General features: G+C 35.6%; 1 protein-coding gene across 1 annotated transcript in view; it reads right to left on the bottom strand.

The window, feature by feature from the left end:
• The window catches only part of LOC115216892 (alanine--glyoxylate aminotransferase 2, mitochondrial), a 53,235-nt gene that overhangs the window by 11,320 nt on the left and 22,777 nt on the right, over positions 1 to 19,138 (bottom strand). The window contains exons 2-5 of the mRNA XM_029786424.2: positions 8,958 to 9,031; positions 6,263 to 6,447; positions 5,287 to 5,410; positions 2,318 to 2,412 (exon numbers count right to left, since the gene is read on the bottom strand). Of these exons, the coding sequence (XP_029642284.1) occupies positions 2,318 to 2,412; positions 5,287 to 5,410; positions 6,263 to 6,447; positions 8,958 to 9,031 (478 nt within the window). The remainder of the gene's footprint in view (positions 1 to 2,317; positions 2,413 to 5,286; positions 5,411 to 6,262; positions 6,448 to 8,957; positions 9,032 to 19,138) is intronic.

Raw genomic sequence — 19,138 nt, 5'->3', positions numbered from 1 at the left:
AAACAAAATTCAATAAATCACTAAATTAACAAATCAATTTTCTGTTGAAGGGAGCGACAGAATATTAGGTTAGATTTAGGCATGTAGGTAGTGGAGAAGAATTATTTTATGTTTAATAAGCATTGTTGAATCATCAATTACACACTGGATGTAAAGTTTGTTTTGTTACTTACTTCCCAAGCAGGCTCATTATCAATGATGACCACCTTGTCCTTTTAGTGGTACATAAACACCACACTGTCCAATGTAATCTCCCATTTCTTTCTTTCTTCTTATTTTGAAGGCAGTAGGGTGTGATTTGAAGGAAACTTTGGCTGCCGTTTGTAGCTGGTTGGACAACTATGTCGAGGTTCACTTGATAGCTTGTCAGATTTGTAATATTGTGCTTGGTTCTATCAAGTTTGATTAATTATTGAATTTTTCTACTACAGGCACAAGGCCTGAAATTTGGTGGGTTCTAGTCAATTAGATTGATCCTAGGGCTCATATGGTACTTATTCCATTGACCCTGATAGGATGAAAGACAAAGTTGGCCATGGCATTTTGTCTGGTGTACTAACAATTCTACTAGCTTGCCATCTTAATTATAATAATAAGTTATCACATAGTCATAAGATCAGATATTGTGGGGAATAGAACAGCTGGCTGAATCAATCCCAACTCTAGTACTTGACTGGTAACTATTTTATTGACTGTGGAAGGACGAAAGGAAAGCTGACCTCAGTGGAATTTGAATTTAGAATGTATATAGAATTTTGTTAGAAATTCTAATGATTCTGCCAACCCATTACAAAAACAGCAACAACAATTCCTTACATTAGCACAAACCATATATTTATAGGAGTATGCTATTATTTGTCAGTATGTACTAGTGTAAACTGTTTCCCAGCAGAGATCAACCATCAAATTGGTACATAACTTTGTATTTACTTATATTCTAATTCATGACTGGAGACCCTGCAAGCAACTGAGCTACTTTCAAAAATCAAAGCAGTGGTTAGCAGCAACTAATATGTAGTGGTTTCCTTCTCTGTTTCCTGTAGTCAAATCTATAACCAAGCCACTGTCACTATCACCATCTACTGATGCACAAACTATAAGCCAATGTGAGAGTCTCTTTGTGATCAACAGACCTGCTAGAATATGCAGCTAAAGTCATATCAAATCACATATCACCATTAGCTTAATGGAACAATGTGATTTGATAATGCAGATAATGGTTATGCTATGTTTGAAACAGATGAGACGTTCATGACTGGAATGTCTTTGATAATAGATATACTCAACTAATCCTCATCAATTAGCTCTGTAAATAGCACTCCTCAGGCAAAAGATTTCAAATTCAATGACTGCTGTGCTTCCAGCTACACTGCAAATCTCCTTCTAAACTTTTTTATCCACTCTACTAGTTTCCTTTCTCTACAACATACACAGCCACCAAGTGGGAAAATTCTTTTGTATGCTCTGACCAAACAAAGCAACCAGTCATGCTGCACCCCATCTATTTTGAAATCAAGCAAACAATACCTAGCTCTATTCTCTCCAAGCTCTTCAATTTATTTCTCCAAGTTACAAAGTAAACTTCATTAACTCTTTATTTCCTATACGACACATTATAGTACAGGACTGCATCAGCCAGCCAGTCCTGAAATGCATGATATCACAAGAATCCTACTAACCTTGTTTATATTCATTTTGAAGGGAGAAAATTCTAACCCCTTCTCCTATCATTCATTTCTGTTCTGTAACAGAATTATTACAGGACTGAGTTTTTGATTTGAGAACCATCATTCCTCAATGACCACCAATATATAACTGCTGTAGAACTAAATCTAATAGAAACTGGATTTTCTATATTCTCACCAGTGACCTTTTTATTCTGGAAAACTTTACTGGAAGCCAGAAGCTTTTCATGCCAGATATAGTCTTTGACTATATCTGATATGAAAAGTTTCTATCTAACCAAGCTGTCCATGAACTTCTCTCTAACTTACATATCAACTCTGATGTAGCTCCTATGTTTAGTGATATCTCATGCTTTCTTCTTTCTGTATGCCAACAATCCTCTTACTCTTACATTTGATTTCAGAACATGAAAAAGACACAATTTTTATCCAGTATTCTACCAATTCTGCTGTCCACAATCTATTTACAATAAGAAATATTGATAAGTTCATTTCATATGAATGAATAATTAATTTCTAGATATCTTTTCTATTTATCCAAACTGAATCTGTTTCTGAGGCTTGCATAAAATATTCAAGAAAATTGTGAAGCAATTTCAGGTATGAATTGTTGACAATGGTTCACCACCCACCTTAGTCCAATGATTTCAAAGGTCCCAGTGTACATGCGGGCCATGAACATGGCCAAATCATTGGCTTCTGAACCACTGTTTGTAAAATAAACAACCTGGAATATGAAAAAAGTAAAAAGGTAAGCATTCCAAAGAGAGTATGGTGTATCATAGAACAAGATGAAAAAGAAAAATAATATACAGTCAAACAAAATAATGATAAACTTGATGCTGTCATTGCAGTTAAGTTTCTAGGAAAGTTATATTTTAGTAGTGTTTGAAAATATTTTTAGTGTAAGATTCTGCCAAGTATTTTCTTTATTTGGTTATTGAATGGATTTGCTTTTAAAGCAAAGACTTATAAAATATTCCCTGATAGTTTAAAAACTGTATTACATAAAAAGTATGATGAAATTTCTGCTCCTTAATTCCTTTCACTCCCAAAACACACACATTTTCTTAGAGTTGGCTGATTTTCTCTCTTATTATGTGTGCCTGATGACAAAGAATTGCAAGTGGAGAGATAGTGAGATCCACTAGCATAGGAAAATAGATGGCAAAAGATGAAGTGTATCATATCCAAATGGATCATTGATATAAAAATTATTTCATTAACCCACAGTTATTATTTTTAACATTCTTTCAAATCCTTTTGTTATTGTTGTGCCCCCCCCCCCCCCCGGCAGAAGTTCAGTGTTTGGCAATTTGAATAGCTTCAACTGAATTGACCTCATCTTTAAATTTCTGGGAAGGAATGTGGTTCATGCCAGTTTCGTAGAACATTTGCATTCCATTTGGAATATCATTTCATGTTGAAAATATTGCTCTGTTGGAACTTATTGCATCGCTTAATTAATCTGTTATTGTTAAATATCTCTTGGTTCTTTAAACAACTTTTTGGGAAGTAACAACCACTCTCTACATTATTAGATGCCATCAAAGCCTCCAATTGAAATTTTCAAACCAATGAGAAGAAAAGATTTCAAAATGGTGTAAATAAGCTTTTAAGTTTTAAGAATTTTAAATCTACCAGTCAGTGTAGAATTGTGTCAAAATACTTTGACATGTTATTACTAGAAGCTATTTGTAGATATATTTATTTTGTACTTCCACATTGTTTTATGTTGTTTTACCAACAACATTGTAGAGTCCCAATACAGCAACAACCTAGTGAATGAAATCAGTAAAAGGAAGTAGTATTGAAATAAATATAAATAATGAACAAATTTCATATGCTGCCTATACAAATATATAATTTTGCTATAATCTGACCATGCTATATATTTTATTTCTTTATTACCCACAAGGCACTAAACATAGAGGGGACAAACAAGGACAGACAAAGGGATTAAGTCGATTACATCAACTCCAGTGCGAAACTGGTACTTAATTTATTGACCCCGAAAGGATGAAAGGCAAAGTCGACCTCTGCAGAATTTGAACTCAGAATGTAACGGCAGAAGAAATACCGCTAAGCATTTTGCCCGGCGCGCTAACGTTTCTGCCAGTTTGCCACCTTACATGCTATATATTTATTAGCCTTACATGCTATATATTTATTAACAATGTCAATATTTTCATTGTCAAGCAAGATATCTACTTTATATAATGAGAAATATTTAATTTTTGACATCAATTAATCTAAATTTTGAAACTTTCACCATTTTGCAGTGAGGTGGGAGAATGTAACCTGTGTATCCCTGCTAGTTGCTCTTTGAAGATTGATTATGTTTGATAGTCTTAAAATTCTGGATGCTGCATGGAAAGGTGAGTTCTCAGGTTCTGTGGTTAGATGCCATGGACGTCCAGTTGTTTGTGTCCATATTATATTCTTTAAAGGTTGATCAGGAGTCAATTTCAGTATATATTTTTGGGTCTACCTTCAACTTTATTGACTATATCTTTTTATAGCTAAATTGAATGTATAAACTTTTTCCACAAAATTTGTATGAAATGATTTCTCAGAGGCATCAATATATATATATATATATATATATATATATATATATATATATATATATATATATATATATATATATATATATATATATCATCATCATCATCGTTTAACGTCCGTTTTCCATGCTAGCATGGGTTGGACGGTTTGACGGGGGTCTGGGAAGCCAGGGGGCTGTACCAGGCTTCAGTCTGATTTGGCAGTGTTTCTACAGCTGGATGCCCTTCCTAACGCCAACCACTCTGTGAGTGTAGTGGGTGCTTTTTACGTTCCACTGGCACAGGTACCAGGGGAGGCTGGCAACGGCTATGATCCATTGGTGCTTTTTACGTGCCACCAGCACGGAAGCCAGTCAAGGCAGCGCTGGCATCGGCCACGTTGGGATGGTGCTTTTTACGTGTCGCCGACACAGGTATCACAACTACAATTTCCATTTGATCTTTTGATGTTGATGTACTTGACTCCATAGGTCTCCTCAGCACAGCAGGCTGTCCTGCGATCCAAGGTACTTTGGATGGGCTGGGGCTTCTATGTGAATTCAGTGTTCTTATATTTCGTAAAATATATTTTATTTTAGGCACACACATACACACATCACATGTATTTTTTGGCATATGGGCATTGAGCTATGTACAAGTGCCACATTTAATCCCATTGGATTAAGCTGGAGAAAAACCTTTGTAATGCAGCTGTCTGTCATCTTCCAGGTGTGAATATAAATTTCTGAAAGAATAAATCTGATTCAAAACCTTAAACATTATTTTTGTATGTAATAACCATGTAGATGTTGCAACTGAAATTTTCTTATTTTTATGTAACTACATTACCTATAAAAACCATCTTAGATATTTATTTCCTTGATGGTCAGCTGGTATAATAAGGATCAGTGATGACAGGTAGGAGTTGCATCCAAATAGTTGTAATAGTTTTCAATTTTCTCATGACAAATAAAAAATATTTGGCATCTTCTGTTCATATAAATATCATTAAATAAGAGAGAAAAAGTAAAAATATTACTGAAGAATTACACTACCTTTAGGTCACCAGGTAATTTGGCAACTAGTTCACTGGCATATTGATGTAATGTGGGATGCAAATAGATATTTGTGGTGTGCCAAAGATCATTAAGTTGTTTTTCTGCAGCTCCCACAACAGCACTGTAATATGAAGAGAAAATATCTTCAAATATTTAGATTTTAAATTGATAATAGCTATTTTTTTACTCATTTATTTTAAGTAATAAACCTCATCATTGTCGTCGTCATCATCATCATCTTCATTTAATGTCTATATTCTATGCTGGCATGGGTTGGCCAGTTCGGCAGGATTCAACAGGTTTAAAGGCTGCATTGTGCTCTAATGTCTGCTTTGGCATGGTTTTTATAGCTGGATATCCTTCGTAATACCAACTATTTTACAATGTTTACTGGGTGCTTTTTTTTGTGGTACCAGCACAAATGAATCACCATGCAGCCTGAAAGACTAAGATCTCTATATATACATAATAATTTCATCGAAAATAATAGCTGCAGAGCTGAAGAGATAGTTACTATTCTAATAAACTACATCTCAAAACCTTTTGATACAAACATTCAAGATAATAAAAAAATTATGTCTTCTATGTATACTACAAATCTAGTATACATATATTATAATATATATTAAATTTCAGCTAGTATATATTATGATATACAAAAGTTTTCTTATTTTTAGTTATATAAAAGCTGTCTTTTAAAAGTTTCTTTTTAATAATCTGCACAACTTCAAATTTAGGAAGATGATATATCACCTGTATGTCGTATTTATTTTACCTGTTTTGTTATATAATTTTGAATACATTTTAAATCTGATTTTGTTTTCTTTTTAGTTGTTTTGACTTCCTATTTGGATAATTTGCTTAGCTTAGAAATTACACGGCTTGAAATTCAATCTTAGTTACAAAAATAGCAAGCTATATATGTTTTACTGACAGTGAAGCTAAGAGAAAACTCATTAATATTATTACTTACGGATGGCAGTGTCCAGCACTAATTGTGACAATACCGCCAAAACAATCTAAATATCTCTTGCCATTTGTGTCCCAAAGCCATTGCATGTGTCCTTTGTAAATAAACACTGGATTCTTGTAGAATGTGAATAATGCTGGGTTAATATTGTATTGTCGCACTGTTTTGGCGGCTTCTGCTGATATACCCTACAATAGAAAGATCAACATTTCACTAGGACACACAAATAATCCATGTCAATTAAGTTTTTTAAATATTACTCAATACAAAATATCTAACAACAAAATACTGGCAGCTTAACCCTTTAGTATTCAAACTGGCCATATCCAGACAAAATATTCTGCTTTATGTTCAAACCAGCCAGATACAGCTTCTCACATCTACCCTACAATGTCCTTCTAAAAATAAGTAATCACATTGTGAAACTCTCAAAGCTACAAGATAATCCTTGATTAATTCAAAACAATGTGACTAAATAGGTATAACATTTGACAGAATAATCTGAATACTAAAGGTTTAAGTAACTCAGTTCACTTTGATTTTATAGTTACACATTGAAACTCCCAAGAAATTTACCTATGATATACTAGCATCCTGCTCAAAGTGATATTTGTCTCATCTACTATGGACTAGAGTTATGGACTGGCCCTGTAGAGTTTTGTAGGTGTAAGAAAAGATTATAACTTCCACACGCGTCAGTTAATTAGTCTTGTGAGAGACTACAATAACTTGTATGTAAAAAGATGATGTGTAAATGTAATGAGATGGAATTTTACATAAAAGGGTTATAATTCCATCTAATAATGAGTGTCTATATACAATTATTGGAAACATTAGTTAACATCAAATCACCTTAGTCAAGCAGTCAAATTTTAATTTTTGTTAATTTAAAGATGAAATTTTGTTTTTGTGAAATACATGTAACAACCATTGAAGAGATGTTAATAGGAGTTTGAAACAAGACTATATTAAATAAATAAAATGTGAAGAAAGGAATAAACAAGTTGCATGGTAGTTTTGACAAATAAGCCATCCAATTAATGAAACTACCTATTCTTTGTTGTATAGTGTGACCGAGTATTCCACAGGCTCCTGTATAACATAATCTTCAAGCAGACCCAGTGTGATATTGTTGTAATAAGGATAGACCTACTACCTATTAATACACTCCATCAGACAGGCTTCCCCATCCCCAATGTTAACCTACTCATTTTCACGGGTAAGCCATGGGTTAACTCAAGGCTATGGTAGAGAACATTTATCTGAGGTGTTGCATTGTTGGGCTGAGCCCAGAACCTTGTAATTGAGAAGCAATCTTCCTAACCACTCAGCCATGCATTTATGACAAACAATATATGAGAAGGAATAATATTCCATTACATCAGATATTTTTGAAAAATTCAATATAAACATGTATTATATGAACATTTCTGTCTAATTTTGAATTATTAGAGAGCAATGAAAAATAACCACATGATTCTTATAGAAACAGATTAATTTTGATATAAATTTAAATTCAATAATTTTGATATTTTAAATTAAATAAATAAAATGTTAATAAAGCTTAAAATAGAAATGTCTTTTTCTGAGAATGTGATTTCAGATAATCATAAATAATAATGTACTGTGATTTGTCAGCAATGCTTCACATATGAAAAACAAAAAGAAAGTCTTAATATACTTAATACAGGGAACACAAAAATAACTAAATAGAAATAATGATGCCAGGAAGAAAAATGTCAACCAAAAAACATATTATTGATTCTCTATATAGTTCTGCATTCTCATACCAATCAATGCACAATTTTTTACATTTGCTGAGTTATTATTTCATATTTACTTTGTAAGTATGGTTATGGCTATGCTTCACTGATGAGGTCAGAATAAGACCTAAATGAGTCTTTGTTTCCTGTCATCATCATCATCATCATCACCATCATTTAACGTCCGTTTTCCATGCTAGCATGGGTTGGACGGTTCGACCGGGGAACTGGGAAGCCAGAAGGCTGCACCAGGCTTCAGTCTGATCTGGCAGTGTTTCTACAGCTGGATGCCCTTCCTAATGCCAACCACTCTGTGAGTGTAGTGGGTGCTTTTTACGTGCCACCGGCACAGGGATCACAACTGCAGTTTCCATTGATTTTTGATGTTGGTGTACTTGACTCAATGGATCTCCTCAAGCACAGGGTCAAAACAGTGTTTCTTTACTTGCCACCTGCACAGGAGTCAGTCCAGCAGCCCTGGCAACTGCCGGGTGCCAATCATAGGATTGGTCCAATTTCGATTCCGATTTCGATTTCACTTGCCCCAACAGGTCGTCACAAGCAGAGTTTAGTGTCCAATGAAGGGAGGTTGGCATGGGTGCCTGTCGCCGGATGAGGTTCGATTTCGGCTTCACTTGCCTCAACAGACCTTCGTGTGTCCAAGGGAGGAAAGGCATGCATAAGTGGGCTGGCTGGGATAGACTCACTTGTCTTGCCGGAAAATAATATTAGTCATTGGCAATATTATTTTCTTTCACTATATAATTGGTTATAGTTAATTTTTTTAAATGTTTCATGAATAAAATACATTAACACTAAAACTTAACTCCTGTGATTTGATACAAGGAAACAATTGTTGGAAAGAGTGTAGAGGCAAATTAAATAAACATCAACATATCACTTAGAATTATTTCAAGATCAACAATATGACAAACCTGATATGGCTTGGGAACAAAATCACAGCTAGGCATTGATACTCTGGCCTGATTGACATTCTGAACTGGTTGATCTGCAATGAAAATCTATTGTTTAAGCAAAACTGTTAAGTAGTACAATAACAATATTTAAGAAGCACTATTTGTCCACTTTGTCCATTCTATGGCTGTGGAAGGCCATCAGGTTGGCTATGAAGACAGCAGAAGTTGCCTGAAAGTGATTGTGGATAAGAAGGTGCAAGCCCTGGAAAGGGCAGTGCTAACTGGATACAAACTGGAGCTCAATCGACCCTAGTTGGGTTGCCTGGGTGAGGGTGTTGCATATTGAAAAAGCTGAAATATGTTAAAAGTAATGAACTGGCTCAGAAAAGTCTTTTAGGTGTAAGAAAGTCTGGAATGTATATAGATCAAAATTTATTCCTAAATATTTTTCAATATAGGTGTAGATGAGGCTGTGTGGTAAGAAGCTTGCTTCCCAACCATTATGGTTCTGGGTTCAGTCCCACTGCATGACACCTTGGGCAAGTGTCTTCTACAATAGCTTCAGGCTGACCAAAGCCTTGTGAGTGGATTTGGTAGATGGAAACTGAAAGAAGCATGTTGCATATATGTGTATGTATTAGGTTAGTGCATAATTATTGTGGCTTTTTTCAATAAATTTTACTCAACAAAAAATTTAAACGAAACTCCAAGTAGAAATTTAAGTAGATGGTGAATATGCTCTGGAATAATCATTTAAAGATGTTTTAGTTAAATGTTGTTATTATTTTTGTTGAATAATATTGAAAAAAAATCCACAATAATTATACATCAACCTAATATATATATATAGTGAAGTATTTTTGCCACTTAAATGTGGCTAATCCCTAAGGGTGGATGCTACTGTAGCTTGTAGCCCCAGGAGTACACCTCCTCCAGCTGGCTTTTGACACACTTTCTGTGCCCTAACAGTCAATAGCCAGCTGGAGGAGGTGTCCCCCTGGAGCTACAAGCTACAGTAGCATCCACCCTTAGGGATTAGCCACATTTAAGTGGCAAAAATACTTCACTATATATATATATATATATTAGGTTGATGTATGGCAAAAATACTTCACGATGTGTTGCACCTACTGTTTATACCTCGTTCAGAGATATTTTATTGCTAATATATAAACAAACACACACACACACACATATATATAAAAACACACACACATATACATATATATATCTAGAAGTGTGTGTGTGTCTGTGTTTGTCACCCACCACTGCTTGACAACTGGTGTTGGTTTGTTTACATCCTCATAAATTAGCAGTTCGGCAAAATGAGACTGATAGAATAAGTGCCAGATTAAAAAAACACTAAGTACTGAAGTTGCTTCATTCATCCCCAAATTCCTGAAGGTGATACCCCAGCATAGCTGAAACAGATAAAAGATAAAGATATAAAAATCTTTATCAATTGAAGATAAGAGCATTCCATTGGTTATGACGATGAGGGTCCCAGCTGATACGATCAATGGAACGGCTTGCTCATGAAACTAATGTGCAAGTGACTGAGCAATCGAGACACGTGTACCCCTAACATAGTTCTCAGGGAGATTCATCGTGATACAGAGTGTGACAAGACCAGCCCTTTGAAATACAGGTACAACTCATTTTTGCCACCTGAGTGGACTGGAGCAATTTGAAATAAAGTGTCTTACACAAGGACACAACGCGTCGGTGGGAATTGAACTCACGACCTTACAATCGTGAGCCGAATGCTCTAACCACTAAGCCACGCGCCTTCACTATCAATTGAAGATAAAGAAGATTTGAGTAGACTGTACAAAACAGATGAGGACTGATAGATTGAAACATGTCCTTACCTATCCTTAGTTTACAAGGAAAGATAAGGCTTTACTTTCTCTAATCATGTTAATTAATTTTGAGATCCATTCTTAATTTCTTGAAATTATTTCCCCCTTTTAGGGAGCCATTAACAATTGGTCATTTTTCTTCTTCAATGTAAAAGAAAAATCTATTTGAATATGGGAGTCAGTAGATTACTCCTTTACTTATCTGATTGTCTTGTTCAGGTTAAGTAAATATTCATTTTATAATTAACCCAAATTGGTTAAAAATCATTAAAAAAATAAAGACTTTAAGAGAATCTTTAATGACTGAAGCTTTAATTTTAGCACAGTATATAGTTATATTAGAACAAGTATGCATGTATGTGCATGCACATCTGTGATTCACATGTTCTTCGATGAGATACAGTGCTTTAAAAGATATTATTGTACTTTGAAAGGGTCATTCTACCAAGGAAACACAGACTGATTAATCTATTGGTTAGTTTCTTAGAGTCCTTCAACATAAAACTGTCAATGATTTCCTCACTATATTGTACTAGTTGTACGGTGTCACGTAAAAAGCACCATCCGCTCGTGGCTGTTTGCCAGACTCGTCTGGCACCTGTGCTGGTGGCACGTAAAAAAGCACCCACTACACTCACAGAGTGGTTGGCATTAGGAAGGGCATCCAGCTGTAGAAACATTGCCAGATCAGACTGGGCCTGGTGCAGCCTTCTGGCTTCCCAGACCCCAGTTGAACCGTCCAACCCATGCTAGCATGGAAAGCGGACGCTAAACGACGATGATGATTCCTTTCTTGCTGTTTTTTGCATTGAAATGTATAGAGTTATGCATAAGTATTGCTTATGCTCATGTGTTGTAACAGAGATGGTAGTGTTATTTTATGCTGGTGAACTTACATAGACAATGCTTGTCTATGTAAGTGCAGGTTTACTATCAAGAAATAAATACTCTTAGGCCCCAGCACACTGAATTGTGTGGGAAGGAGGCTTGAATGCTGTAATGAAGTTCCTGGTGGTAAGCACAGTGTATATGCATTTATGTGAACAACTGTACGTTTTGTGTTACACATATACATACTTGTTATATGTAATTTTGCAGTGGTTGTCTATCTTTTTATTGCTCTGTCAACATTGTTGACAATGAGGCTCAAGTTGTTTTTGTTTTTATTGCCATCTATTTTTCTTTCTTGATTTTTTTACAGTTTATTAGATATCATGGAATCACATGCCAGTTAGACTCAGTTCACACACCTACCCTTTCACACAATTCATTGTGTACACACATTTATTTATATAATTCTTTACTGCCCACAAGGGGCTAAACATAGAGGGGACAAACAAGGACAGACAAAGGGATTAAGTCAATTATATCGACCCCAGTGAGAGAAACTGGTACTTAATTTATCGACCCCAAAAGGATGAAAGGCAAAGTCGACCTCGGTGGAATTTGAACTCAGAACGTAACGACAGACGAAATACCGCTAAGAATTTTGCCCGGCGCGCTAACATGTCTGCCAGCTCACCGCCTTTATTTATAAGTAGGGTATCTGCAGCTGTGAAGCTGGAAAAATCATTATTCATAGGGGTACTCTATACATAGCTATGTAGTGTTGAAGTATTTTATTTAAGTTGCCTGAAAGTGAGTTTAATCATTTCAGCTGCTAGTCTAATCTCATTGAGATTTAAACTGGCAGTCAAAATGTTCAACTTCACTATTGGGTTACTCTAAATTATACATAGGCGCAGGAGTGGCTGTGTGGTAAGTAGCTTGCTAACCAACCACATGGTTCCGGGTTCAGTCCCACTGCGTGACATCTTGGGCAAGTGTCTTCTGCTATAGCCCCGGGCCGACCAATGCCTTGTGAGTGGATTTGGTAGACGGAAACTGAAAGAAGCCTGTCGTATGTATGTATATATATATATATGTGTGTGTGTGTCTGTGTTTGCCCCCCTAGCATTGCTTGACAACCGATGCTGGTGTGTTAACGTCCCCGTCACTTAGCGGTTCGATTTGCTCGACTAAAAGGCGGTGCTCCAGCATGGCCGCAGTCAAATGACTGAAACAAGTAAAAGAGTAAAGAATAAGAGTATATATATTATGAATTTGCCTGTCATTAGTCAATGGATGGCAGCTCTGCAATTGCTTGAACAACCACATAGATGATCTGCTTGTAGTGATCAAATGTTTGTATTTACATAAGCTCACTCCCTCTCTTACACCAACATAGCTTGTGCACCTGCAGAAGTATGCCACATGTTAGATGTGAAAACGGTTACAGAGCAATGTGATATGAAGTGTTTTGCTTAAGAATACAACACACTGCCTGGTCCAGGAATCAAACCATTGATCTAGCAAGCATGAGTTCAATGCCCTGCCCACAACACCTAACAATTACATTGTATTCCATTGCATTTTAACCATTGTGTAGTTCTATGTTATTAGTATTATAATTATTATTATCATGGAGTGTGGAGATGGAAGTGTGAATTGTTACTCCAAACATACTTTTGCATTCAATGTGAGTCAGTTTTTGCTTCAGTGATTTACCTGTGTGTTAGATTGTGTAGGTGTGCAGAAAAGATTTTTTTATTTTGATGTTGATTACTGATCTGTCCTGTATATGGCATCATCATCATCATCGTTTAATGTCTGCTTTCCATGCTGGCATGGGTTGGACAGTTTGAGTGAGAACTGGCAAACCAGGAGGCTGCACCAGGCTCCAATCTGATGTGGTTAGGTTTCTACAGCTGGATGCCCTTCTTAACATCAACCATTTCGAGAGTGTAGTGAGTGCTTTTACGTGCCACTGGTATGGGAGTCAGTCAGGCAGCACAGGCATTGGCCACGCTTGAACGGTGTTTTTATGTGTCAGTCAGGCGGCACTGGCATTGGCCACAACTATGATTTCACTCGGTTCAACAGGTCTTCACAAGCACGGCATATTGCCCAACGATTGAAGGGGGCTTTTAAACGGGCCAGTTATGCAACACATCGGCCATGACTACGATCTCACTTGGCTTGCTGAGTCTTCTCAAGGCATTTTGGTCGAATATAGGTGCTGCTCTCTTGTTGTACTCAGAGAAGTATTGTTTGATTATTTTAGATAATTTATGGTCTGTTTCTTCAATGTGCCATGGTTTAGTCTTCAAATCAGCTCTGATCAAGTAGACTTATAATTAAAAGGCATTTCATTATGTCTATTTTATTTTCTGAAAGTGTGTTTATGATCACATAATCAAACATGACCTTTTTTGTAAGGTGGTAGTGTACTGTTACTTCTAGTAGATTGTGACCACATAGAGGCTCCTTTGATTCAACAGCTTCTGCATAGGTTTTGGTAGCATTCCTATACTTCATGTCAATGACCTCACATGGTATTCCACATTCCTTCTTTTTCAGTTTACCCATATGGTTAGTTTTGTAAACTCTGCTATCAATGTAGAAGGATGGTGGTTCTTAAATGTTTATGGCATTCTAATTTGTATTTAATGGATTTGCCTGCATTCTGTTATTTTAATTCTAAATTTTGTTTATGTAATGTTTTCTTAAACCCATCAGCTAGTTTGCTCCTAGGCGCAGTGTCAACAAACATTGCACCTTAGAACTTGTCATATCTCAAGACTATCTTGCTTAGTTTTCTTTGACTTCTCCTTTCTGATCTATTCCAGAATTTTCTCCGATATATAAAACATATTCTATTTGTATCCTGGCTAATGACAGTTTTGAACCTATTCTTGGCTCCTCTATATACTTCAATTCACTACTGTAAACTATATCTGAAATCTTGCATTCAGTTGATAAAATTTTGTGCATGCTTATGCAGTACAAAGAGTTGAGACTTTCATCACCTTTAGTAGATCTGTTTTCTTACGTAGTGGAGCTATAAAACATATAAGCAACTGCAACATTGCAGAGCTATAAAGCAACAATAACAACATAGGTGAACTCATCATCATCACCACCACCACCTTTTACTCTGAGCAAGAGGCCCTTTGTCACCAGCAGAGGTAAGAGCTCTCTGAACTTTGCCCAGGCTATTCTTATTCTAGCAGCTACACTTTCAGTGCACCCACCCCTGCTACTAACTTGGTCACCTAGGTAACAGAATCTATCAACTACTTCTAGCTTTTCTCCCTGGAATGTGGCAGAAGTTGTTTTCTGCACATTTTCAGCGTTTATTGCTCCTAAGCATCTGCCACATACAAAAACTATCTTCCCAGTTAGCCTTCCTTTGATATTGCTGCACCACTTATGTGTCCATAGCTTACACTGGGTACATCTTATAGAGTTTCTATCTACACCTTTTCTACAGATAGAACAGGGCCATCTACCTGAAGGGATTTGTGGTTTGTCTGCCTTCCTACTTATTAGGACTTTGGTTTTAGCTATGTTGAATCTACGGCCCTTCGATTCTAATCCTTGCTTCCCTACAAAAAAACAATAAAGAATAAATCATATATATATAATTTTAATATGTCCTTTATATGTTTTATTATCCCAAATTTTTAATTTACCAAATGTTTTATGATTTTAAGCGTAAATTTACTGTGTTTTGTATGCAACACTGATTCTTATATATTTATATATATTATATGATGTTTATTTATTTATATATTATATTTTTAAACGTCAGACTTTATATCTGTTCTGTAGATATAAATGAATATATGAATATATGTATGTATTTGATCTTTCTGTGTGGATTTAAAAATTTTTTTTCCGGGACGTCCTACGTCCCAGATATAAAGCTAAAAATAAAATATTTCCACTTTGCAAGTTCAAGTCGAGTACTCCCTTGCACGCTCCGTTGACTCGAACCTTGCTTCTATTGTGGCGACTTTACCGCCTCTGATTAGATACCTTTCATAGTCGCACCAAGACACTTTTCGAAGGTGCTTTCCTCCATGTGTTCAAATCTTTTTTCTCTACATTGTATACTTTATAGACAATAGTCTTTTCTTTAATTTAATTTTTTATTATCCATCTGGACTACTCCGTTTCTGCACGCTAATTTTATTTTTAATTTATTCCCATTCATGTGAAACCACTTATTCAAGTTCAAGTCATTGATGCAATTTTATACCAATTGCTATTTTTACTTTTGTTATGTTACGATTATATTATACTTTAGTTTGATTTTAATTATTACTTACTACATATAATTCAATTGTTATTATTATTTTTATTGTTAAAGCGAAAGTATCTGACATAAAATAGAGAAACGTTTTTGTTTCACTTTTAACACGTAATACTGAAATAGTGGAGAAGATATGATATTGCTATGGGCTCGCTCTAGGCAAGAAGTTGAACATTTTTTTTGCCCATGAAACTACATGGACCCTAAGTAAGGCATGTGTAAAATTTGAATGGAATTGGTCGTGTAGTTCTCAAGTTTTAGGGAATCGTAGTGGAGAAGATATGATATTGCTGTGGGCTCGCCCTAGGCAAAAAGTTCAAATGATGACACTCCCCGGACCCTAAGTAAGGCATGTGTAAAATTTGAATGAAATTGGTTGAGTAGTTCTCAAGTTTTAGGGAAACACACAGACAGACACACATTCTCAGTTTTATATATATAAAAATATATAGGATAGGTTATACAAACGAGGGAAATAGAACTTTTAATATACAGAGTATTTATATTATTTTATCTATAGCTGAAAAGCTGTGTCATTGACTGAAGGGCTGAGAGTTTCATTATAGAGCACTTGTAAAACTGGATAAAATTTGAAAATTTCATATAATATATAAAAGAAAGAATTCTCTTGCAAAAAGTATTCAAAGTATTACATAGTAATGACTTAGAGTTTGAGGAACTAATGTTATGCATATGTTCTTGAAAGATATTTCTTTTGAAATATGTGTTTAGTGTAAATGAGAAATATTACTGAGATAAAATAAAGGAAAATCAACATATGGCATTTGTAACCTAATAGAGATATTGTAAAATAATGTCTTGTTAAGATTAGCTGCAACGAGTGTAGATCACTATCTCTCCCCTGCTTCCTTTCTTCAATTCATGCTTGCTCTTCTTTTGAAGACATACTCTTTTTTTTTTTTTCAATAGAGTATAGCTCTAACAGGGAGGTGGATGAAACACAACAGTTGTGGTGGAACTTGAGCTGTTAGTTTCAGAGTGGGGAAAATTGACTCAGAGTTTAGAACAATTTGCAGTGAAAACACGTTCTTATTGATCACTTTGTGCTACTTACTTTCTGTGACAGTTAAAATTTTCTGGAGACTGGGTTGAAACTTTGCCAAACACTGGTAGTTTACTTATCCCATATGAACTCCACATTTTCATCACCCTCAAAGTGGGAACCGATGTATGTTGGAGAATGAGATTTTGTTGTAAATTTCTCAGCTCTGGATGTCTTTAAAGATTATGATGTCAACTGAATGTGGGTTGTGATGGTCGCAATCACCTAATGATTAGGGTAAATATCCTCTCAAGTCTGGAACTAATGGATTTTCCAGTGATGATGGAAAGAGCCACAATAGACTCACTCTTTGTCCTTGGTTTAGAAGCAGATGGCTTATATGCTCTATCATATGTCTGAAATGCTACAGTAAAGGTGGTTCATCCACAGCTGAACAAAATGAGGCACTGAAATACCATGATCTATTGTTAAATTATAATTTTCAAGCAGTGGTTTTTGAGATGTTAGGAGTGTCTGACTCCTAACAGTTTTAGGAGTTTTTGACCTCATTAAGTATCCTACCTTACTGAAATATCAGATGATGTTTGGGAGGCTACCTGTTCTAGCACTTTTGATTCACATTGATCAACACACACACACACATTGTTGGGGTAGCCTTAAACTTTTTATGTCCAGAAGGCTTTTTCAACCCAATATTTACCATATTATTTAAAGCTTTGTATGTATTTTCCAGAACCAATTCCAAAACAGAATTACATTATATATATATATATTGTTTATAAAAAACATAAATCTGAAAGAAGCACACAATAAGATGTAGAGCAGTCATCATCTAAAAAATGGGGAAGGCTGGTTTATGGGATTACCATAAGTTTCCCATCCACAAAGGGTTAGTTTTATGGTGTATTGTCAGATCCCAAAAAACCTGTTGGCCCATGACCTCTTAAAAATATGGAGGAGAGCATTCCCTCTCCATAGGGGCAACAGGCTTTTGGGATCTGACAATACGTCATAAAACTAAACCCTTTGTGGATGGGAAATCTAAGGTAATCCCATAAACTAGCCTTCCCCATTTTTAATATATATATAAATATATAAAAATAGTAAATAAAAAAAAAACGAAGAACAAACACAAAAAGAAAAAAAATAGCACAAGGACATGGTACATGTAATGTATTAGCAGATGCTCAGGGAAGGAAAGAAAGGTGGTTTAATGTTTCGAGCAAAGCTCTTCTTCAGAAATAGAGGAAAGTCCAATAGAAAGGAAGACAGAGGAAAAAAATTGCCAATGATTCACATGTGGTTACATTTTGAAATGACCAGAAATGAATGGGTGAAGGAAAAGTTCTTTCTAAGACAGGAGAGTGTAAGAGAAGGAGGTATGTGTGGGTATGTGCATGTGTAATAACATGTGTGTGTGTGTATGTGTTGTGTGTGTGGTGTTGGTTGTTTATATGTGTGTGTGAATGAACTTTGTGTCTCTTAATGTTGTAGGAAGAATTCAGCAGCATGGTAACAGGAGTGGCAGTCTTTTGTGTAGTGGTGTGTCTCTTCACATGTGCTTAGAGGAATGGTGAGTAGAAAGGTGTTTGACAGGCAGTTTAAAGTATGTGTGTGTATGTGTATTCGTATATGTATATGTTGTGTGTTTTTGTGTAGTGCGTGCATATGTGCGTGTGTATGTGAGTGTGTGTATGTGAGTGTGTATATGTGTGGAGTTATATGTGCGTTCCTGCGTGTGCGTGTATGTTTGTGTGTATATATGCCCATGTATGTGTAATTGTGTGTATGTATGAGTATGTGTTGTGTGTAGGAGGTATGTGTGCATTCATGTGTGTAGTGTGTGTGTATGTGGGGTTGTGTGTGGAGGTATATGTGCTTTCTTGTGTATGTTTGCGTATGTATGTGCATGTAGTTGTGTGTGTTAGGTATGTGTACATTCCTGTGCATGTGTGTATTGTGTGTCTGTGTGTGTATGTATGTGCGGGCCAAACATCATGCTCAAAATAAGTACATTCAGAAACTTTCTCAGTCTAAGAGTGCATGAGTACTATAAGGCAGGCACACACATTTTTGGGGCAGCCTTCGATATTTTCTGTCCAGAAGTGTTTTTCAACCCAATATTTACCATGCTGTTATTTATAGATTTTCTGAACTAATTCCCAAAAAGAATTTT

The sequence above is a fragment of the Octopus sinensis genome, linkage group LG1 (genome assembly GCF_006345805.1).
Source record: "Octopus sinensis linkage group LG1, ASM634580v1, whole genome shotgun sequence".
Classification (NCBI taxonomy): Eukaryota; Metazoa; Mollusca; class Cephalopoda; order Octopoda; family Octopodidae; genus Octopus; species Octopus sinensis.
This window is presented reverse-complemented; position numbering and strand designations above follow the sequence as displayed.